This window comes from Durio zibethinus, chromosome 2, assembly GCF_047325235.1.
Source record: "Durio zibethinus cultivar Kanyao isolate XHJ-2024 chromosome 2, ASM4732523v1, whole genome shotgun sequence".
Classification (NCBI taxonomy): Eukaryota; Viridiplantae; Streptophyta; class Magnoliopsida; order Malvales; family Malvaceae; genus Durio; species Durio zibethinus.
This window is the reverse complement of record NC_143163.1, coordinates 37,925,665-37,950,261: the sequence shown is the minus strand read 5'-3', so window position 1 is coordinate 37,950,261 and position 24,597 is coordinate 37,925,665. Positions and strand designations below refer to the sequence as shown.

Sequence of the window (24,597 nt, the reverse complement as noted above, 5' to 3'; positions counted from 1 at the left end):
CTTATATTAATTGTTATACAATTATTCGATGGAATTTTAAAATTTCGTTAGATTTATAAAAGTTTTATATGAAATTCATAAAATAGTAGATTCTTATATATAATTTTTTATTATGATTATATAATTATAAAATTATAAAAAAATATTTTTGTCCGAAAAAAAAGATAATAATTTAATAATAAAAAATTATAAGAATTAAAATTTTAATTTTAATTTTATTGAATGTTATTTTTTAAAAATAATTATAAAAATTAATTAAATTAAATTTCAAAGTTATTATGAAATTTATTTGACTTAATGACATCTAATTACTAAAAGAAGAAATGCATCAAAAAAAACATAAATATAATGTATTTATATACGAGAATTAATATTCATAAAAATTTTCCAAGTTTTTTTTTTTTCTGTGAAAAAGTACTACGATTTGAATAAAAATTTTCAATAATTAACATAAGAACTCAATTGTATACCAATTACTACAAAACAATTATTCCTTTAATTATATAAACCCATATTCCAGAAATCATGAATGCTTAAATACCTCAATTACCTCCCAACTCCTAACATTAATTCCAAGCATGGATAAATTAGAGTTATAGCTGAATTTAACCCTAAAAATCCAACTCCCCACCCCTCCTAACATACTTTCAGCGAAGCTTCGTAACACAATTTCAGCTCCCATGCACCTCCGTAGCACCAAAAATCTTTATCGCTATAAAAAAATTAATACTTTGTATAGTTATGTTACTCTTGCTCACCTCAATGTTGTCATCTTGTATATATCCTTCGACTTAGTACTACGCCAAGTGATCATATAAGCTGAAAAAAAATCAAAGAAAATTAAGCTGAAGAGGCGGAGAATGTCTGCCATTACTGCGACTGCTAAAGCTTTGTGCAGCACTTTTTTTCAGATATGGAGTAGTCTTCCTTCTTCTTCCATTTCTTTTATCCTTTATTCTAATTGTTGTGTTATATTTTTCCTTGTTTTTTGTCACTGTTTTCGTGGGCATATATACATTTTCTTGGAGTGTGTAAACCCTGTTAGAATCCTGAAAATGAAGTTGAGCAACTTCAATACTTATGCAACTGTATTTTCAGGCAGTAATAGTACGTAGTGGTAGTAGTAGAAGTAGTAGTAGTTCATTTTAAGTCCATTGGATTGATTTCAAGATATGATCATTAAATGGCTGGAGGCCTCAAGGTTAAAGATGATCAAGTGTGTAGTACTGTTGATTTGGATCCAGGGGAAGTTCCATTTTTTTACGAATCCGAAGAAGAAGAGCAACAGCAATTAGAAAAGGAAGATAATATTACAGATGAATATTCTGGCGGACATGGATTGAGAGTCCGAAGTGAAGACTCGTTTGAAATGCTAATTCAAAAGACAAGTCAGAAGAAAATTATGGATCGGCACTTTTTAAGTCATTTTATTTTTGGGGGGGGAGATATATATTGTACATATTTTCTCTGTATCCTGATATATTTTCAGTCAATCATTTCATTCCATGGGTTTTCTTGCATATTTTCTGCAGTTCCATGAAAAGTTAGCCTTCTGGAGAAGGAAAGAGAAGGAAGAGATCATGTATAAAGGAAAGCTGAAGCAGGCAAATTGCGAAGATTACACATAGCAAAATGGATTTTGGTATCATCAACTTGATCAACTTAATTGTAAAATGAATTGCAATTTTTTTCCTTGATCATTGATTTGCAGTTTCGCATAACCTTACTTAATAAATAAAAAATGTAAATACTAAAATTTAGACGTCAAACTCACAAAATGTATACTCTTAAAAAATGATTACACAAATCAACCAAAGTAAGCTTTCAGTTCATATATGTTATACTGTATCATATTATTTCAATATAGTTGAGTACTATTAATATCCAGTACTGAATTTTTATTACCTTTAGCAATCGTGTGAACATATACATCAAATCTTTACCCCCCGAAAAACTTGGAATTAATGAACTTTTTATAATTAAAAAATCTATATATATAGAAGAAAATTTCACATTTGACTTTGATATAAAATTGAATAAAAAATAAAGAACATAGTCTAAGCCTATAGACAGAATCTGGAAAACAAATCTTTGTTCCTACTGGTTATGTATCATTGTTTCATATGTATAATAATGAATAGATATTAGACATATAAAAATAAACCACAAACAGGCATTCAAACAGGAAGGGTAAAGACTAAATCAACCGCACTTTGTGTGCACTCGAGAAATGCTTTGACGCAGCAACCATGGTCGCCACTGGCGGCCGCAACCTCCGTATTCTTCACATCTTCATCTTCATCTTTATCATGTAAACAGAACCATGAAATCAATATTGATCTCACGATCAATGACAGTCCACTTCTTTTCTCATCCTTGATCTTGTTTAAACAATTTCTTGATATATAGTTCAATACTAGAGAATTTTTTGCTTATTTGATGGTGTCTTTGAATCCATTTCATTGACTCTTATACAGACGACATGGTATCTTGATGAGCAAGGTAATTAAGTAAGCTGACTTGGTTTTTAGTCTTAATTATTTTAAATGGAAAGATGAAGTATTAAAATGACAAAGAATTGTGTAATTAAGCTGATTTAGAACATATTTTACTTTGACCAATGCTAACTCTTTATTTAATAAATCTAGAAAATCCTAATACCTAAAATGGGTCAACTTAAGATCGATTAGATTAAATATCAATATATGTTAATGAGTGCAATTATGATTAAAATGCGTGTTATTTATAATTTATAAACAAAAACAAGTTAGCTTAGTTGCTTCTTATAATTTACAATCCCTAACACCAATTCTCGACAAATAAATAATTTTTTATAAAAAAGATTTTTTGAATGAAGTATTAAATTTATGTAATCACTTTTGACTTTAGAATTTTACTCAGATTAATTTTTTAGTAAAAGAAAAAGTGAACTCTTTATTTCCAAGGCTTTGAATAATCTCGTGAGAAGGCATCAAAAGAGAAAATTGTTTCTCTACCAAATATATAAGATCATATAATTCTTATATTAAAATGGTCTTTTTCTATTTGATTTTTTTTTTCTTCGTCTCAATCGTAAAGCCGGTATATAAGAATAAGAAAGAAGGGTTCGCACTCATAATTTCTATCGTCATTAGTCATATGCTTCTGTTAATGGTGAAGATGAAAAGCATGAAGATCTAAAAAAAAAAAAAAACAAGAAGATTATTAAAAGACTGAAGATACACTAATAGATGTTATCTTGGGTCAGACCTGGGCCTTTTGATTTGGGCTTTAGGCTTAAGGCCTGTTTAATATTTTTTAGCATTTTTTCTAACATTTGTATTATGACTTCTTCTTTTTTTTTTTTTTAATTTCGCTGATCAAAATCATTAATATCGAAATATATGATTATTCAGATATTAAATATGGAAATACTAAAATTTGAGATTTTTTATATAAATTTTTTAATAGTTTTGGCCAAATCAACAATAATAATAAAATAAAAGAAATAAATTTTGGACCCCGTTGGAGCAGCTTGCATATGCAATTATCATAGTTCATTAGCACAATTAACATGTCATCCCAACTCTCTCTTAGTTCATTAAACATATATAATAATTATGCAAAGATCGAGATTATGAAACAAGCTTGGTGTTTGGAGATATTTTTCTTCCTCTTAATTGGCTGGATTTTAAATTAGAGTAGTTCGGTCCATTACTTAAAAGGGACATTGCATTATGATATATGGTTAATTTCATTATTTATACTCACATGTTTACTCTTAATTGCTCCTCATTGTTTGTTGCCTGTTCTTCAACAATATCAAAAATGTCCATAAACACCTTTTTATTACTTAAACTCCACAATGAAACATCTTAATGATTAAATTTTGATATTTTTTTCTTAAAAGTTGCATATTCAAATCTTTGAAAATAAAAATAATTAAGCTCAGTCGATTATTCTTAAATCAGTTAATATGTCATTAGAATTAACATTTGAAGATTACGATTTTAAAAGAGTTTAGATATATAATGTCATATTCAATCAGGTTTATAATAAGGTAAGAGATTTAAAGATAAATTAAAAATTTCAAAAAAATTAATTGAGCTTAATTCATGAGATAATAAAAAGGTATTATGGGCCTCACGTCCAATAATTTTTTTTTTTATTTCTTTGACAACTTCATAGATTTTTATAGCTATAAAAAATCTCTAGCAACTCAAATCTTATCTCACTTTTATTAATTTTAACGATCAAAAAAGTTTAATTTCACGATCAGATAGATAGCTCTTCTTAGTATCATGTAAATATATGTTAACATCAAAAATTAACTGCTTAATTAGACATTTTAATTAGTTAATTGCTTGAAATATCCCACACCTTTCATAAAAATTAAGTCACTTGGAATTTGCAAATTGCAATGATGTTTCCATGAGAATTAACCCACGAAAGTTCCCTCCGACATAATTATGCGATGTAACATCAAGACATAAATATGTATTAATTCACCTAAACCTGTCGATTTAGGGTAAAACATAAATATTCAGTAGCAAGCCTTCACTTCATGTACAAGAAATTAAAGCCGCTAAGCATCTTCAAACACACACTTTGCTCCCCTTTTTTCAGCACAAAATACAAGACGAAAAGGCTAGGGACAGGTACCATAAATATCTTAAATGGGTTCCTGTGATTTCAATTTACCATTATCACAAGTCACAACGTGTCTAGGATGAATGTTTTAATTTCATCACTATAAATAAGTTATGGATAATAAACCTCGTTTGTTTGTGTTATACGCATTATCTAAAACAAATATATATATAGTGGCGATAAACAATGTAATTACTAATTATCAATTTAGTTTTAATTTGTAAATGATTAAATTGCCCAATCATGTCAATGGTTCGTGTGGTCTATTGATAAATTAAGTACTGAACTCTTAATTTTAATGATTAAAATTTAATCTTTAATAATTTCCAATATAAAAAAAATTTGCCCGTCATTCATATATTTTCAAGAATTATTTCATTTTATTTTGAAAATTTCAATTGTCTATAAATCTAATCCTTTTATTAGTTCTATATCATTAATCCAACTATTAACTTATTGAGAGAGAAAAACTTATAAAAAATTTTATAAGTAGAGTTCGTAAAATTTTTTATTAAAAATAAGTAAATTAAAATTAAAATTAAAAATCAAATTAATAAATTGAACGATCTCATTACATAGATTAAATATGCAAAATTTGAAAAAACTTAAAAAAATTTTGATATATTTATTAAATAAACATTTTTAATAAAAATATTGACAAAATTTTTATCGTTAAATAAATATTAATCAAATTAGAATCATAAATAATATTTTTAATAGTTTTTTTTTACATATTATCGATATCATATTAAATTCTATTAATCTATCGGTTCTATTTTTTATTAAAATTTTTATTTATTTATTTTTAATAAAAAATTTTACAAACTTCACCTATAAAACTTCATTTAAGTTTTATCCTAATTGAGAATGCATATCGAAATCCAAATGTTACATATGGGCTGTCAACTAGCAAATATTAATGCAAAAATAATGTTAAAAGGGAGGTTGGTTAATGAAATTTGAATAATTCACACACACAAACACACTCACATGACAACTTTAACTCTTTTTTTCTTCATGGTTTTTAATTGTTTGTTAACCAACCAATCTCGTTTATTAAAGAACGATTACCTTAAAACCAAACCAATAAATTCACATAATTAAATATGACGTCTTATTCAAATGTGAATAAATACTTATAAATACTAATTAATTAAGTATAGTTAAAATATTATTTTACAAAAGATTTTTTTCACTTGATACATTAAATTAAAGTAAAACATCAATCTTTTATTGTATGATCGAGATTATAAACTTTCAATTTCATACAATAAAAGATCTAAACTTGAAACTTACCAAGCATTATCCCTTTGTTTACAAATATTTTACTTAAATATCATATTATCCAATACATCAAGGATATGTTTAGTGCATATGATGATAATTATGTTATATTATGTTTGATTTGTATTTAAAGAAAAGGATAGGAGTATAAGGATGATTAATCATTCACTTAGTGTAAGATGATTCAATACTTTTAAAGTAAAGAAGATTATTTTTAATTTATGAGATTAAATTTACATATTCTATTATAATCTTAAAGATTATATTAATAATTTAAATTGTATAAATTTTAAAAAAAGAAATTATGATCAATAAATAAATTATCTTATCTTAATTTTTATACATATCAAATATAAGGTATGATGATATTATTTAATTTAATTATATTTATAATATTATCTTATTCTATCATATTATAATTTTGTAAATCAAATATATTCTAATTTTTTAAATATATGAGTGTATGTATATAACTATAAGTATGAACTGCCAATTATCGTATGATGTGTGATCTATTAATATGGTGTTGAATTAGTTTAAGTGATCGTCTTAGCTTGGACAACTTCAAATACCAAAATTTATAGATACAGGTTAAAATTGGTGAACCGTTGACGATTCCATTTGAAGTGATGATTTGCTTGCTGTGAAACCTACCTGACGTGTGTGAAGGCCCATGCATGCAGATAAAAGGAGATATGGCCGTTAGGGGATTCAGAGTTCTGAAAACGTGAGGGCGCAACGAGGAAAGAGAGATGCGGGAATCCGTGTACAAACGCCCACAGGAAATATTCCCTGGAGAAGGAAAAGCAAATTTAAAAGACATTATCTTCGGTCCAATTAATACATCAAATCCATTGGCTGTCCCCTTACAACTACAACTTGCTCTTTCTTGGACAAATCTGTCTCGTCCTGACGTGCCACTCTATTATTGGAGTGGACTTTGTCTGATTTTCATTTCATTTACAGCGCAATGCACCGGGTCACCCGGCCAACGGGAGTGGCTCCAGCCTTCCACGTAAAATTATTGTCACCACCTACGTACATAATCAATTTTATAAAAATAATAAAATTAATAATAATGCATAATAATAAAGTTATATCTTGTTAATAAATCAAGTATGTATTTTATCAATAATCATATGATTTATTGATAAAATATTAAAATAATTTTTAATTTCAGTTATTAACATTTAAATTTCAAAAATACAAAAAAAGTACGGTATTTTGTTTGAGTTTTGGAACTTTTTATTTGAAAAGAAAAAAAATCCCAAATTTATATATTTATTGCAACATTAATTCTATATATATATATTTGATACAATTTTATATATAAAAAATAAATAAATAATCACTTTGATTTGCAAGTGATGTAGTTTGAGCACCAAAATTTGTTTGATCTCAGTATTTTTATATTAGTAACCAACAAGGAAAAAAAAAAAGAGAATAATAGGCGACAAAAAACAAGCCTCAATTGCACTTTTGGGACCCTCCATTTTGAGAAGTTTCTATCACTATATATATTTCACTTTCGTGCATAAGAAACTCCCTTGTCGATTATTTCAACTTGTCCTCATCTTTATAACCAAACCCCATTATTGTTACCATGAATTTTCCAAATGCCAAGTTTTATATATTTTACATAAAATAGATTACATGTACACTTAATTTAAAAGACAAAAGGTAGATTAAAATTTTCACAAATTTTCAAGTTAAATATTTAAATATTTAAACTCAAATTTTTATTTCAATCATTTAAGATATTTATTTAAATTTAAACTCGATTCATTATTTAAAAAAATCGTAAATTTAAATTTGTAAATGATGATAATTAGATATCAAAAAATAATAAAAAATTGAACACTTGTTAGTAAAATAAAGGTGATTAGTTGATTTAGATCGAGCACATGCATGTCAGCTAAGGTCAAGAAGTTCAGTCCAAAAGCATCAGAGAAAATTTTCCTTCGATTTATCCGAAATGAAAACAATGGGCACAAAGCACCAAGTATTTTCTTAATATATATTTTTTTATTTTTGCTGATGAAAATAACAAAAGAAATACGAAAATACTGACAAAGAAGACGTGGTAAGATAATATACCAAGAGATGGGATCGAAAAGAAAAAATTTGTTAGAGTCACCATTACGTGCACAAGCTATCCTATCAACTTGGGTTGTTTGACCTTGATCCGGTGGCTATCTCAATTTTTATGGAAGAATTAATAATTCAATATTTTAATAGGGATTTTATTTATTTTTTATTATACTTTAACCCAAAAAATATTTTAAAAAACAAAAAAAATCTGGCCTAGGAATGGGCTCCACGTTGCTGTTGCCAACACATGAATATGATGCCGTCTTGCACTTACTTAACCATTGTTTAATCAAAAAATCCTATTCGATAATGATGTCTGATTAAAGAAATTATTTTAAATAATAATTAATAGTAGTGCTATATTTTTTTATATTAATAAATTTAGGGTAGATCAATTATTCAAAGGATTACATTTTGAAGCAGCCATTTTTTTTTTTTTGAAATAAAAAGTATTGGAGTTGAGGTGGAATTTGTTGACATATCTTGCATTGAAATTGAAAATATACACAAGTTGAAAATGGTAGAATTTATAATGATATGCTTTGTTTAATTTCCCTGTTTCATTACTCATCAGACAAGGCATCATAGGAGGGAATCTGGGTGAGTGGTAGGATTGGTAATTTAATTGTTCTCAACGAACTTTTATCTGATTCGATCTTATAAGGTCGATTTTTTTTTTAATTTGAGTTTCGGATCTGATCGGGTAAGATTAGAAAACAATCGAAATTGAGTTGAGTTCGAGTTTTAGACAAACTCGATCCTATCCGATCTGATATTATATAAAAAATTATTTTTTAATTAATTATTTAATTTTTTATTTATATATATTTATTTATATAATAATATATTTAAATATTTATATTTAAAAAATAATATTTTATTAATTTTAAGTCTGATTTGATCAGAATTATTTATATAATATCGAGTCGAATTCAAATATAAAAAAATAAAAAAAATTCGAATAAAATCGAATTCGAGTTTAATAATATATAAAGTTAGGTCGGATTCGAGACGAGCAAAACCCATCTCGAACTCGACCCGATGCCATCTTTAGTGAGTGGAGCCCAATCAAATTGATCAAAGCAACACAGAATGTAGAAGGGAAGGAAAATTATTTCCTGGTTGTCAAACGGATGATGCTCATCCAAAATCAATCAAGTAATTTTGTATCTTGTTCATCATTCAAACCTTATGGTACTTTTTTCAATTCCAAATTCATTAGTCCTATCGTTTGAATTCTTTCTTTTTTCTTTTGGTGGAGAAAGTCCTCCCACCTTTGAAAAGAAGACAAATGATTAGGAGAAATTGATTTGAAAGAAAAACAAGGCAAATTTTGATTTCTTAAAAAAAAAAATTATTTGTTTCCGAATTTAAATTTCTAAACTTTCTTTTAAAAAGATTAGTAATTTTCATTTTTCTTCAAATATCTTCAAAATTTGAGATCCATTTGATGGCACTCGGAATTCACTTAGTAATAATTTTTATTGTTCGCTTGTTTAGATTAATTCAATGATTAAATTATTTTATAAAAATTAAAATTATTTTCTTGCCTCTTGTTTTTTATTTTTCACTTTAATACCTCCTGATTTTAAAATTTTTCTTTCATTTATCAATAAAGCTTTAATTGAATAGTAAGAAAGAGATTTTAAATTTATGAAAATTTTAATTTAAACTTGATTATACGTGGATTTGATTATTTAGTTATATTTTAATTTATTAATTGATTATTTTGTGATAAAAATCGATTAAAATATATTTTGCCTCTTTTTTAATTTAAAATATGTTTAGCCTTAAACAATAAAAAAGCCCTTGGAGCAATTGGACAAGGGTGGCTTGTAAAATTACTTTTGCAAAACTCCATGCATAAAAAATGGGAGTTGTTGGTACTTTCAATCTTGGGATGATTTGGCTAAATAAAATTTTTTATTATAATTCAATGAAACAATAGTATAAAATTTAGACATGCTTGCCCCATTTTTCTTGGCTGGATGCGCCAAAATATAAATGCAAATAAAGGGCACTTACGTCCAATTAAAGCCATTTTTTTTATTGTCCATGGTAAACAAACTATCCCGTGTATGCAACCTTTGGACCATATAATCAAATCAAAGCAACAAACCCAAAAAAAAAAAAAAAAAAATCCTTTCGTAACCAAAACGTTCACTAACAGCTCAGTTGAACAAAAGAACAAACAGGTTAAAAGCTAAACTTTTGAATTTGTGTTTAATAGGACAAACTAGGTTTGATAGCCAAGATTAAATGGTGTGAAGACTTTTGAACAAAAGGCTTGAGGTTGATTTGTTTTTGTTTTTCACTTTTATTAAGTAATTATTTATAAATTTACAATTGACGATTGATGAATACGATGATTTGTGTTATATACGCGATTTTTTATAAAATAGATTATATTTTTATATAAAGAGAGTCGTAATATGAAAATAAAGAAATATGTTATAATTAAATTTTGAAATTTTTAAAATTATTAAAATTTTTTAAAGGGCTAATGTTATGAATTATTTTTAAAATTATAATAAAATGTTTAATATAATACTTAAAATTTTAAAATTATTTAAGTCATAAATCTGTTAATTAATATGATATTTATTTTTAACATAATTAATTTTAAATAATGACAGGTGTTAAACAAACAAAATTTTAAGTATCACATTAATTTATAAATTTATAATTTAAATATTATATTATAAATTTTTAAAATTTATATATCATATTAAATATTTTACTATAATTTAAAGTCATTCATGATATTAATTATTTTTTAAATATAATTATGTGATAGAATTTAATTAATTATTGAATTCAAATACTATATCTTTTATTAACTAAGCTAATTTCATCTTGTGAATAGTGATGGCAACGAGTCGGGGCGGGAGGGTTTTTGTTTGCCCAAAACTCGGTCCGACCTGATAAAATTTTTATTATTTTTTATATTCAAATCTGATCCGACTTGACATTATATAAAATCGTATATGATCCGATCAAAAATTAATAAAATATTTTTAAAAAATATATAAAATATTATTTTAAATATAAATATAAAATTAAAATATATAAAATTAAATATAAATTTAAATAAATAATTAAATATATATATATATATATCGAATCAGGTAGGGTTGAGTTTGCTTAAAATCTGACATCGAATTTTTCTTTTTATCATCCTACCCAATCCAACCTGACTTGATACCTATTTTTCAAAAAAGAACTTGGTTCTAAGAAGTCGGATCAAGTCAAAATTCATCAATTTCATATTTTTTTGACTTCTCTACTCGTGAAAGTTGTTATTTTGTTCCCAAAATCATAAAAAAAAAAAAATAAATTAGCTAATTATTTACAAATGGAATTGATAACCAGATTGTATGGGAAGATTCACTTCTTGCTTTGCTATGTAACCCGGCTGTCATTTGATTGAATTAAATCCATTGCTTCTAAAAATGAGTGTGTTTTATATATGCATATATACAATCTTTGTGTAGAATAAATTAGTAAATATAATTTTGAATAATGTTTTTGAGATTTTTTAATAACCCTTAAAAAAAAGACATTTAAGCTGTGATTGGATTAAGGGGGTAAGAGAAAAGATGGGAAAATAAAGGAAATAAGGAAACATTTCTTTTATTTGGTTTGCCATTTACATTTTAATAATGGAAAGAAAGTTGAGCATCTTATCATTTTTCTCAAAAGCTTCAATTTTTAATTTTCTCAAATCAAGGTAAACAAAAAAAAAAGAAAAAGATTAAAAAATTTTAAATATAAAATAACTTTTATGTTTTTATTGTATTTTATCAAATTTCAAAGAATACTAATATAATACTCAAATTTAACCATTTATGCTATCTTTAAATCTTTTACAACTTATTTCTCAACTTTTTTTTTGTCAATGACTTTGTATTATATATATTTGTTAATTTACGCTTAAGTCTTAATTTTTTTATTTTGTTATCACTTCATAAATTCTAAATAATATAATTTTAAAAAATGACAAAACATGTACAACAATAGGAAAATTTTAATACTTAAACAAATTTATGATTAGTTCTATCTTAATAATAAATATCTAATTTTTTTCATTTATGGATTAATTTTGAAAAAATATTGTAGTATAAAAATAATTTAAAACATACATTTTATGAATTAATTATTAATAATATTATTTTTAATTAAATTTATTTTCTTAGCTTTTAAAATTATTTAAAGTAGTTAATATCAAAATTATTCAATGATAGAAAAATGTTTTATTTTAAAAGGATAAATTAGAGCAAAATAATATAATATATTATTTCCTTTTATTTTCATAACTTAATCAAAGGTTGTGATCAATTCTTTTTTTTTTCTTTACTTATTTTAGCTATCCAAATAAGACAATGAAAAAATCATTTTTTTCCTTTCTTTTTCTCTATTAACTTTAATTCAAATATAAGCTTAGTAAATTTTGAGGTTGAGGTTAAGTATTGACATATGCAATCTTTGTTTGTATTTATAAAAAAAAAAAAAAATCTTCATAGTTTGCATTTAATTAATAAAATTATGAAATAACACTATATTTTTTTAGTTAGATCATGCATAGTATTATATGATAAAATAAAATTGATAAGTAAATCATCTTTGTTTTACACATGATTTATATCCATATCAAATTACTCAATCTCTCTTTTTATCCACATAGCTACTTAGTTATGCAAATAATGTAATTATCTATATAAGATTATTAATACATTTTTTTTTTACTATTGAAAGATTTTAAAAAATATATGTAGCATTAAATAAGAAGTTTAATCTCATCCAATTTTATTTGGTATATTATACAATGGATTAATGAAAAGATAAATATTTAGATTTTAAAAATATTTTCAAGAAATTAAAAATCTTTAATTTTTCTTTGATAATCTTTGATTAACTCCAAATAAAGTCAAAGAGAGAGAATTCGGTCAAATCAGAGCCGTACGATTAGATCACCTGGAAAGAAAGGATCGGATACACTACGGCCCAGTTTAAGCACAAGTACACTTCCGTCTTAACAAATTGGGTATTTTCGTGATTTTATTAATAAATGAGGGTCAGATATCGCCGATCAAATCGGCGAAGGAAAAATTCGTTAAACCGGGCCATTGGCTACTACTGCCTGGAAAGATGGTAACTCCTGCCACGTCATCATCCAGTCCATTATCTCCACGTCAGCTCCACATATAATAAAATCCCGCAAATACAATACCCATCCAACGGCCTAATCCCTCTTCCTACCCTTTCACTTACATCCAACGGTCCAAATTTCTCGTTCTAGATCCTTCCTGCCCCTTAACGAAGCAGAAGGCAGTGTAGGGTAAAAGAGTTAACTAGGGTTAGTTACTTAACCCAAGCAAAGAGCAAGGGAAGGGCAGAAACTGAGTTAAAACATGGTTTCTCGGAGGAATGTGAGACAGAGCTGGAAGGAAAAAAAAAAAAAAAGGAAAAGAAGGAAAGAGAGAGAAGAGAGACAAGGTGCTTTCTTGTGTTTACACAATTGAGTCAACCCGGACGATTTCTTGCCTCCCTTTACACTTCCCCTGATACCTTCTCTTTTTTCAACTGGCCTATTCCGACTCTTAAATCAACTCCGGGATTTTATTTGTTTTTGTTTTGTTTTTTCCCGAAGTTAAAATTTAATCGACAAGGCGGGTATTCGGGATAACTTTGTATCTTTGATATTTCCTTCAGATCTCGACATCTGGTAAGTTAATTTTCTTAAATTCGTAGGTTTAAACTGTTTTTTTGGGGGTTTTTTTAGGTTCATTGGCGGGGTTTTAAGTAAAATGGAACTGCTGAAGGTTCAATGTCCGGAGAGTTCTGCTTCTTATGTATATTTGTTGAATTAATTGAAAATCTTAAATTTAATTTTGGCGTTTTTGTTTTCGTTTTAAATTGACCGTTATTTTTCTTTAATTTCTTTTTAGGAATGATAATAAGCCGGATTTACTGTGGAAGTTTCTTGGATCAGTTGCTAATATGAATGCCTTCTAATATTCATATTAGCAGCTTTGTTATCTTTTAGTAGATTCCTTGAATATTGAAGAAATGCATTAATTTTACTCTTTTTTTTGGAGGTGGTGTTTTGTTTGTTTTGGATTTCATTAATGCATTCATTTTGGTAACGGCTACTTTACTTAACTTAGCTAGCTTTACGCTTGTTTGTTAAAGTTCTAACCATTTAGGGAATGTTTGGGTATATATAATGATACTATTTCTTTTATTTGCTAGATCAAATCAAGGATTTGATTCAAATCTTGGTTCTTTTTGACAGGTATTTTTGGGGTTTCCTGCCGTTTATGGCAACTAAAGATGGCTTATTCAATGTAGTATAAGGATAGATCTTCATTTTGGTCTGCCGATTTTGTGGATTGGGTTCTGTTTCTTCATTTTCTTTTTCAGTTTTTGGGTTGGGGTTTTAGTTTTGGTTTTATTGATTGATGATTGTTGGTGAATTGGAGTTTTTTCTTGTTCATTTGCGATTGGCTTTGGAGTTCGGGGCCTTCTCGGAGGGGAAGAAACTCTCTTCCATTATCACCTCTTTCTCCGGCTGCCAGGAAAGCCGTGATTGGTTTTTCTCGACTTTTCATGTCTCGTAAGTTGGACAGTCCTGTTCAAACTCAGATGGCAGTGGCAGTGTTTAAGAGTCCTCTTAGAGGGGAATATCCTAGGAACAATAGAATGGAAGGGAAACCACCTACTGGGAGGAGACGGGTTTTTGTGCAAACAGAGACTGGATGTGTCTTAGGCATGGAGTTGGATCGCAATGACAATGCTCATACGGTTAAAAAAAGGTTGCAGGTTGCGCTTAACTTCCCTACAGAGCAAAGCTTGCTGACTTTCGGGGATGTGGAGTTGAAGAATGATCTTAGTGCCATTCGGAATGATTCTCCACTTCTCCTAACACGAAACTATCTACACAGAAGCTCCTCTACTCCTTGTCTTTCGCCTACTGGAAGGGATCTTCAGCAGAGAGATAGAAGTGGCCCTATTGAGATACTGGGACATTCTGACAGCTTTAACGTATTAAAAGTTCTGGTGAAGGACATTGTTAAGGCAATTAAGATGGGTGTTGATCCACTTCCTGTCCATGGTGGTCTTGGGGGTGCCTACCACTTTAGGAATCCTAGAGGTGAGAGTGTTGCAATTGTGAAGCCAACAGATGAAGAACCTTTTGCACCAAACAATCCGAAAGGCTTTGTTGGGAAAGCCCTTGGACAACCAGGTTTGAAACGTTCGGTTCGAGTAGGTGAGACAGGTTTCAGAGAAGTTGTAGCTTATCTTCTGGACTACGGTCATTTTGCTAATGTGCCACCAACAGCGCTGGTGAAGATTACTCACTCAGTCTTCAATGTAAATGATGGTGTGAATGGACATAAGCCTCACAAGAAGAATCTAGTTAGCAAGATTGCATCTTTCCAACAGTTTATACCACATGATTTTGACGCTAGCGATCATGGAACCTCAAGCTTCCCTGTTTCTGCTGTGCACTGCATAGGGATACTTGATATACGGATTTTTAACACAGACAGGCATGCAGGAAACCTTTTAGTGCGGAAGCTTGATGGTATTGGGAGGTTTGGTCAGGTGGAACTCATTCCTATTGATCATGGGCTTTGCTTGCCAGAAACTTTGGAGGATCCATATTTTGAGTGGATTCATTGGCCTCAGGCTTCTATTCCTTTCTCTGAGGATGAACTTGAGTATATAGAAAAGCTTGATCCTATTAAGGATTGTGAGATGCTGCGAAGGGAACTCCCCATGATACGGGAAGCTTGTCTTCGTGTTCTGATACTCTGCACAATTTTCCTTAAGGAAGCTGCAGCTTTTGGTCTCTGCCTTGCTGAAATTGGTGAGATGATGAGTAGAGAATATCGGGCTGGAGAGGAGGAACCTAGTGAGCTAGAAGTTGTTTGTCTTGAGGCAAGGAGATTAATGGAAGAGAGGGAGCTGTCATCCCCTAAGTCCAATGTGGGAGATGCAGAGTTCCAGTTTGATATTGACTGTGAGGAACCAGAATTAGACTTAACCCCAAAAATGGCTACAGATGATTTTATAACCAGAGCACCATTCCAATTTGGAAATGGATTTGTGAATAACCGTATTCCACTTTCAAAGCTGGAGGAATGCTTTGAGGAAGATGAGGAAGGCGAAGGAGAAGCAGAGCATGAGGGTTTCTCTGCTTTCAAAGCTCTTGAAAGGATACCATCCATTTCAAAGCTTTCAATGTCACTTAAAGATACTAGCTTAGGTGACAAGAGCCAGAAGTATTCCAAATTTTCTGGAACAAGACAAGAAAATGGCTGTCTTACTAGCTCATCCGGGCATAGGAGTGCAAATGAGCTGCTTCCTGCAAGTGTGAGCTTTGTGAAGCTGGCTGACATGAATGAGGAGGAATGGACCTTCTTCTTGGATAAGTTTCAGGAGTTGCTCAAACCAGCATTTGATAAACGTAAATCTGTTACCTTAGGTCAGAAGCAGATACAGAGGCTTGGTACTTCGTGCCAGTTTTGAGATTGAGGTGCCAGTGTGTCAATACCAGAGAGTTGAGTTGACTGAAGATGAAATAAGACTGTAGGTTTTGTTGGGACCTGGGATGAAGGATTGTTAGGTAGATTCAGTATATGGGTTTGCCCCAGGCAATGTTTTAGTTTGGGAGCACCTGTAGGAGGAATCGCTGTAAATACTCTTTGGCTTCAGCTAAGTGGAGAGCCGAGTATAAAATGGGTGTATTTCTTCTTTAAGCTTTTAGCTTTGATTTTGGTTTTTTCCTTCTTTTCTCTGACTTCCTTATGGACTTTGTTAGATAAATAATATGTAGAATGTAGTAAAAAAAAAAGAATATTTATGTAAATGGGGTCATTCAATCCTTGTGTTCTGAAATCTTGCTTAAGGTCCATTGTTCATTCACATGAGTTGGATGGCAAATTCATTGGTATTACTTCTTTGCTTTTTCATGGTTCGTTTTGGATGTATAAGAGATGAATAATGATCAAGTGATGGAATATTCATATGTTAATAGTTTGAATGGAAGATACATGTAATATATCCAAAAAAAAAAAATAGTAAATCTTGATTTTGCTTACAAGTGAATCTATATTGTTATTCCACCGTACAAGTCATAAATGTAAACAGTAAAGCATTATATTATCAGATCCATTCTTATCAATATGCGTGACAATGGGTTGTTTAATCAAACCATATATCATTTTAGATTAAAGTGTTGTCAGTAATGTAATCATATTTATTTTGTCAATGGGATGAATTGATTTGTTAAAGATAAGATAGATTTTTGCTGTCAACAAACAATTTTCCTTTATCCACGAACTGTTACAATTCAATATAAGTTCTTGAGAGTTACTATATGTCTTGAACCTCCTCTCCTCCCACCTGAACTTTTTGATACCAAAATTTTTTTCATGGTGATTACTTTACGTTAGCAATTCAATAAAAAAGTTCGTATGTCCAAAGTTACGTTGTTGCTTTCCAAAACCCACTTTCGAAATTTTTTTAAATCTAGCAAAAAATTATTTCAACAGAACAGTTAAGACCTCATGTTAAATAGCTAAATTAATCAGATTCTTTTTTGGGGCGGTACAGCTTTTGTACATACAAAATTGAAAAACGTCAGTATCTGGTTATCTTTAACTTCATGACGTCTTTTCTTTGCTCCAAAAACACCAGCTGGCTGGCATCCACGGATTATTTTGGCTACAGTGGTTTCGAATAAACTATGGAGGGGAGGGGGGAAGGAATACAAAAGAAAATATTGTGGATGCTGAGTTGCTGACATTGAAAGCAAGAAAAAAGAAGATTACTAGTAAGCAACAACGAAGGAACATCACATATGTTGGGGTCCCATTAACAATGGAGTGGAGTGCATGATCAGAAATGAAGATTGGCCCTTTTCAACATTCTTTGGCGGGGTCTAATCTCTATCTATCATCATCTTTGTCCAATCGCCATGCTCTTGGTTTTCTTTCTTTCATTTCATTGTCCACAACTGCCATCAACTTGGGAGCTTTTCCTGTGGATGTTTTTGGGGGGTTTTTAAATAGTTGGCACATGGTTTTTTTTTTTTAATAAGAAGTTTTGGAGGTTATTTCTTTTGTTGCTTGTCCAACTGATCATGATTTCTCAAATGAAAAAAAGTATATTTATATAGACAGGTAATCTTTAAACTCATCATTGGTTTAAATTTGGACTTTCCAAGTTTCTATTTTATTACACTACTTGATTTTGCTTAATAATATACTTTAATTCTCTTAATTCTAGGCTTGATTAATACTTTTATTATTTTTATTATTTTATTATTTTTTTGTAGACAAAAAAACAAATAGTAAAAATATAATAAAAACGACTCAAAAACTGTCTTGATAATCACTTTACTGCATACAGAAAGAAAACGAGAAAAGTCATGTTCTAACACATTAGCATTATTGTTATGACTAGATGTAAACAGATACTTAAATAGCAGAATATAATTACATCATACTGGGCATTTCATTGCTGTGATTCTGCTTTATAGTTAGTACTATTAGTTTGCTAAAGTGAAAAACTGAATAATAAGAGCTTTTATTAAGAGAAATAAGCGGTGGAAGTACACAAAATCATCATTTCCTATTGCATATTTATGTTTCTGCCTGGTGGAACATATAGCAGCTAGCCAACATGAACTTCTCCTGCCTTGATTAGCCTTCTCCTGAGGAAGTTATGGTGGGTATAATTGGCATCCTTGTGGGTTTTATGTATAGGTCAACATCACCAAAGTCACAATCAGGCCTACAAACCAAAGTTTATCTGATTCAGGATAAACATTCAAGATTTGGTGAAGTTCTTGCTCGCAGACTAGGCCTTTCCACCTAAGATTTTACTCATGAAGTTGCTTTATTTCACCTGAAATTAAGTTATATGTAACATGAGAAAGGATAAAGAGATTACTTGGTAAGAGCTTGAAAAATGAAAACTGTTGTGGACCGAATGGGACGTGGCATCCTGATCTCTTACCTAGTTCTTGTTGCTTATCTTGCTACCATTTGTCTTTGCAGTGAGGGTCTATGGTATTTATTTACATTGATTGTAGTTCAAGATAAAATGATAAATCCCCAGAGTGAAGCAGAGAGGCAGGCCAAAAGTGGAGGGGATCGTGGGGCCTTTTCTTGTTTGTCCCTATTATCTTGAAGCAAAATGATAGTTACATTTGGTGAACATATCATTATTCAGGTCTTTAGAGGATAGTTGAGCATGTGGAGAAAAAGGTTCCATGATCCTGGTTTTCTGCTAACTTTGCTAATCTTTGCAATAATATGTCCTTTGCCTTTTCTAGAAAACAAAATGAAACCATTGCTCAAGTTCATTAGACTCTGCCCATATGGAGAGCAGAAGCTGGAATATTTGCTGATAGATCTTGGAGTTCAAGTGAAAATTTCAAACATTGAGAGCCGAAATCATGGAATGATATTTTTCATTTGGGTATTAGGTGAAGTGCTCCATTCATCAAGAGAAAGATGAATTGAAAATGCTCAGTGAGTATTAAATATGGTGGATAAGTTTGGAGTTAGTGCTATAATCGCAGTTTTCATAAAGAGATTAGAAGATGATAGATATCAAGAAATGGACGTTCTAACAAATTATTAGTGTTATCAGAGTTTAATTTGTGTTGAGTTCAAGGGGGGAAAGCAACATCATATCAGCAATGGGACATTGTGTTTGACGAGTAGAGAATGCAGCAGCATTTGTTGGCATGGTGCATGATTGAGATCAGTTGAGAATCCTACTTGCTGCTTGTAAGCAGCAATAAAATCTTATTACTACAAGCAGTTGGGCCGGTTTTCCACAAGGCAAATTTCTGTAGAAGAAGATCATTTGATTGTAAAGAACTTCTTCATACCACACACTTATTAATCCAGGGTTACCCAATGTTAGCAATGTGATAAATCAAACCCATGGTCCAGCTTGGCAAATTGTGGCCATATCCAAATGTCCTTGTGGGCAGTTGAATTTGACATAGGATGACTAGATAAAAAGAGTAGCCCATTTGTTGCATTCCTTGTTCATCAAACTAAAAGCATTTTCGGATTTGAAACCTGATCATATAATTAAAGTGCTACACGCTCTAGATTTGAACAGGATCATGAAAAACAAGGCATAAACAATGTTGAGAGAAAGATTTATGAATTGTCCAACTAAAAAATTGATAAGATCGTCAACCGATAATGCTTGGACAATGACAACACAAGACAAGATCCGTGACCCTCTGCCAAGTCTAGATGTTTTCTTTTCCTGGCTAAAAATTTAGATAAGTGGTGCAGGTAGCAGGGAAACCCATGAAGTTTGCAGGCCTTTTCTAAATGGTATTGGGCCTTCAGCTGCTTGCCTGAAGAGTGTACTAATACCAGTTGGACTTTCCCTACGTGAACGTGGGTGACTCCCTGGCGTTCTTCCCACTCTTCACCAATGGGGACACACGTGCTGATGCACATTTGCTTGGTATAATTAGTACAAGTGTTTGGATAACTAAAATAAAGTAAATTCTAGTGCTTGAGTTTAAGGAATGACTCCCCAGTGAACACCCTTTCATCTACCTAATCTTGGGAACGAACGATGAATCATTTGACAGCCTTTGATTGCTTTGCCAATATGGACAGAAACAGGATTAACATGTAAACCTTTGCAATTATTTTATTGTTGTCGTTAGGACATCAACTCCATAATCATCATCATCATCCTAAATATACTCATATACCAATATTTTGATTGGTGGGGGGATAAATTGAGAAAAATGCATGTGTTGTTACTATAAAGTAAATAGAATGAAGAATAAGGGATCTTATTAAGATTGCAGATTTAAATAGTTAAGTTAAATTGTGATAAAATGAAAGCAATTTGAAAATTCATTTTTGTAGAATAAGGAAAGAAGTTGCAGATGCTATGTTTTAAATTTCAGATATGTTATATGTCATCTGTTAAAAATGATTGTATGAATTAATTGAGCTAAATCTTGAGATTGAATATTTGGTATTTAGTTGCCAAGAAATTAATCCTAAATTCACATTCATCTACCGGACTTAATTATAGCAATCCAAGGCTTCTATTTCACTTAATATGCACAACAGTTACTAGCTATTTTTATGGCGGCCCCTTTTATGACTATTACATCAATTCAAGAGCTTAGGTGTTCTTCAGTACAACAAAAAAGAGAGAAAAAGGGACTCAAATTGAGTTAGTAAAGATGTTAAATGTGCCTCCAAGGTCTTTCAGCAAGGCCTACACATTCACTGTACCGGAAACAATCAACCAGATGATCAATCGTCAAACCTGCTGCTTGCATGAATGAATACACAATCACAGGCCCAACAAACCGAAATCCGCGCTTCAGTAAGTCCTTGCTGATGGCTTCTGCTTTTGGAGTTCTAAGAGGAACATTTCTAGGGTACTTGAATTTGTTGATGGTAGGTTTATAATTCACATAACCCCACATGAAGCTGCTGAAAGATCCATATTCCCTCACAACCTGTATTTGGATAAATAAATTCATTGAGTAATTGAATATAAGGCAACAAAAATAATTAAAATTGCAAAATCACTTCCATTTTAAAACTTGCCTTCAGTGTACATTTGGCATTGTCTATTATGCACCTTACTCTGCTCTCTGCCAACATGATTGCTTTGTTTGATGATATCTCATTTATTTCTTTATCCCCCATTTTAGCAACAATTTCAGGATCAAAACCAGAGAATGCTTCTCTATATGATAAATAAAAAATTGCAAGCTTTAATTCAATGTTCATCAAAATTTGTAGATAATGTACATGCAAAATTGAAGAATGTACCTGTATAGCTCCTTTCTTTTCAAAATCTCTGTCCAGTTGTAATCCATCAGCATACCAGACAACGCAAGCAGCTCGAACAATTGGCTGTTTGATTACTTACCACGTGAAGATGTCAAAAAGTTGGATTAACTAGTGGGATAGATGCGATGTAAATGAATTCGAACAACTTACTTGTCATCATAAACAGGAACTCCCCATTGCTCATCATGAAATGATATGTATACCTTATCTGCATCAAAACTTCTGTTAGTTTCTTAGCCACCAAGTCATCAGCAACTTCTTCCATCTTTTTCAGTGTTCTCTTCTTTGCTTTATTTTATATTTCCCAGCCGGTTCTTGTACGCATATCATAAAAATTTATGGGTATTTCTAATGTCTCAGGAATCAAGAGTTACCATATTCTATTATCCTGTAGGAGAATTTTCAAAATGTAACTATGAGGCTATGACAAAGCAACTTGGCCTTTTGAATTTATGTAGAACTCTCAACTGCTAGATAATGATAGGTAATTAAGTCAAGTTTCTTGTTGACTAAGGTGGTCTGATTATTGCGGGTGTTCTATACTTTCAGGTTAATGCGATTGATGACACAGATTCCACAGCTTAACCACCGGAAGCAATGTAAAAAATTTAGCACTAAAACAACCACTTAGACACTGTACACTGTAAAGGGTGATTCTTGATTGTCTCACTTGAATATGAATTTCATGTCGCTTTCCAGTTCATTTTAGTCCAAGCACTTGGTAAAATTTTCTTTCATTGACTGACCAAAAATAAAAAATCAAAATGTTCGATAACATGTCACGTATTAAGAATGCTGGTGCCACAACAGCTATCAATTATATCATATTTAGTAACATCGTGTTAGCTGAAACAATTAGTAAAGAGATCGATATTTACAAAAAAAAAAAAATGATAGAATTTGAAGTTGGTACACTGTCATTATGATATCTTTGTGAAGATGAGCAACGTGTTTCTAGATAAGCTATATTACTGTGGTGGAGAATGGAGATGGTGATAGGAAAGAGCCAAAAACTGGTACGAAAAAAAAGAAGAAAGAGCCAAGCAACAGATCTCCATTAATTCTGAAATGTATGTAGAATACAAATGGTTGGTTGGTTGTTTAAATGGGATTGAAGCAATATTGGTTGCATTGGCTCTATTGTGTGTGCTAAAAATTAACCAAGGAAGATAAAGATCCAAGACCTGCTATCAAACCAAGTGGTTGAGATGCTTCTTCACAATAGAAATAAATGACCATTGGAGAGAATCTTTGAATAATTGAAACCGCTATGGTGCTACCTTCTTTTTTTTTCTGCATTTATTTGTATTTTCCATTCCAGGTCCTATTTCTATTCCATTCCATAGAAGAGATTTGACTTCAAGGCCAGCTAACAGTTAAGCTGCAGTCTGAAGAAATTTATTGGACTTTACATGCAGTTTAATGTTTCCTGAAATGTACTGATCAATCCAATCATATATTCACTGCCTAATTCAGATTCTGTCAAAGCAATTAGGAGGTGTTCCTATAGGCTATAATAGTTTTATGTACTGTGATTAAACAGTTCATATATATCAGGTGCAACATCACAAGAAAGTAAAACATTCTCAAACAGTACTGGCTATTAATAACTTACCACTATTCTTTGTAACCCAATGACATCTCCTCATTTCTCCACTACCAGGATCCTGACTTTGTTGTTGTTGTTGCTGCTGTTGCTGCTGCTGCTGGTGATGATGCTGGACACTTTTGACAACCGGGGGGAATTCTCTTCTCTCATGATGAGGAGCAATCAAGCTGAGTGCTAATGAAATCTTTTGCTCCAGGGGAGTAGTAGAATGATCTGTAAGAGAGGAGTCATTTGAGTTTTGTGACAAAGACAATGATAAGGATGATAATGATAAGGATGAAGAGCTCCTTTGAAGCCCAATTGGGTAGATTTTCTTCAGGTGTTTGGACAGGAGGCTGTGTGCTGGCTTTTCTTTTTCTTTAGGACATCTGTTCTTCTCCAGAAGATGTCCCCTCACATTAGTTTTAGACATGCTTGAGAAAATCATGGAGGAGTTCTCTTGCTTCTGTCTACTTTGATGTTGGTAGATGCAATAAACTTTGGGGTTTTATATATTGTGGGAGGCACTGCAAAGGCTGCCATACCTAAGTTGGTGAAATGTGAATTTCATTATGAATTACTCCCATTTTTTTGCTCCTTATTTTGTAAGCAAAACGAATAACAGTAGGTTGAAATTTGCATATATTCTATTTCTATGTTAGCTAACCAAAAAGAATAATTGCTTATGAATAATGTTCTAGATTATTGAATTAGACCTCTAAGCTAAACTGATAAGTGAGTTAATGAAATTACATGCATAATTTTTTAGGCACAACGAAGGCCGTAGTTTAAGGAAATCTAAATTCTGATATTTGAGCTCCAAACTTACATTGACTGTATATATCAACTGAGTTAAGTAACAGATTCATTACATGCATAATTTATATCATATATATAGAAGTCAACACCTGTTTTAAATGTATGTATATGTCTGATTGTTTAATCCATATCTGAAGTTTGGGTCCAAAATTTTTGTGATATGCATCAGTCATTAATTTGTTAGATTACTCGTACTAATAAAAAGCATCATGACAAATGCTGTTGAAATATTATGTGTTTTTATAGTACTCCTTCATTTCCTTTTGAGTACTAAAAACCACTAATCTTCGTTCTTCAGTTGGCTAGTTGAAT

At 30.5% G+C, this 24,597-nt stretch overlaps 2 protein-coding genes and 1 pseudogene across 2 annotated transcripts; 2 read left to right on the top strand and 1 right to left on the bottom strand.

Annotated features, from left to right (window-relative positions):
- Nucleotides 1–860: 860 nt before the first annotated feature.
- On the top strand, nucleotides 861–1,730 carry LOC149520202 (uncharacterized; annotated as a pseudogene).
- Nucleotides 1,731–13,440: 11,710 nt separating this feature from the next.
- LOC111318220 (phosphatidylinositol 4-kinase gamma 5-like) lies at nucleotides 13,441–16,908 on the top strand. Its single transcript, XM_022920948.2, has 2 exons — nucleotides 13,441–13,729; nucleotides 14,300–16,908. Exon 2 carries the CDS (start codon nucleotides 14,614–14,616, stop codon nucleotides 16,537–16,539), a length of 1,926 nt encoding a protein of 641 aa, XP_022776683.2. The 5' UTR covers nucleotides 13,441–13,729; nucleotides 14,300–14,613; the 3' UTR covers nucleotides 16,540–16,908.
- A 4,177-nt stretch (nucleotides 16,909–21,085) lies between these two features.
- On the bottom strand, nucleotides 21,086–23,955 carry LOC111317734 (uncharacterized). Its single transcript, XM_089743165.1, has 5 exons — nucleotides 23,494–23,955; nucleotides 22,029–22,086; nucleotides 21,858–21,941; nucleotides 21,630–21,771; nucleotides 21,086–21,538 (listed from the first exon to the last, which is right to left on the bottom strand). Exons 1-5 carry the CDS (start codon nucleotides 23,912–23,914, stop codon nucleotides 21,260–21,262), a joined length of 984 nt encoding a protein of 327 aa, XP_089599291.1. The 5' UTR covers nucleotides 23,915–23,955; the 3' UTR covers nucleotides 21,086–21,259.
- Nucleotides 23,956–24,597: the final 642 nt, after the last annotated feature.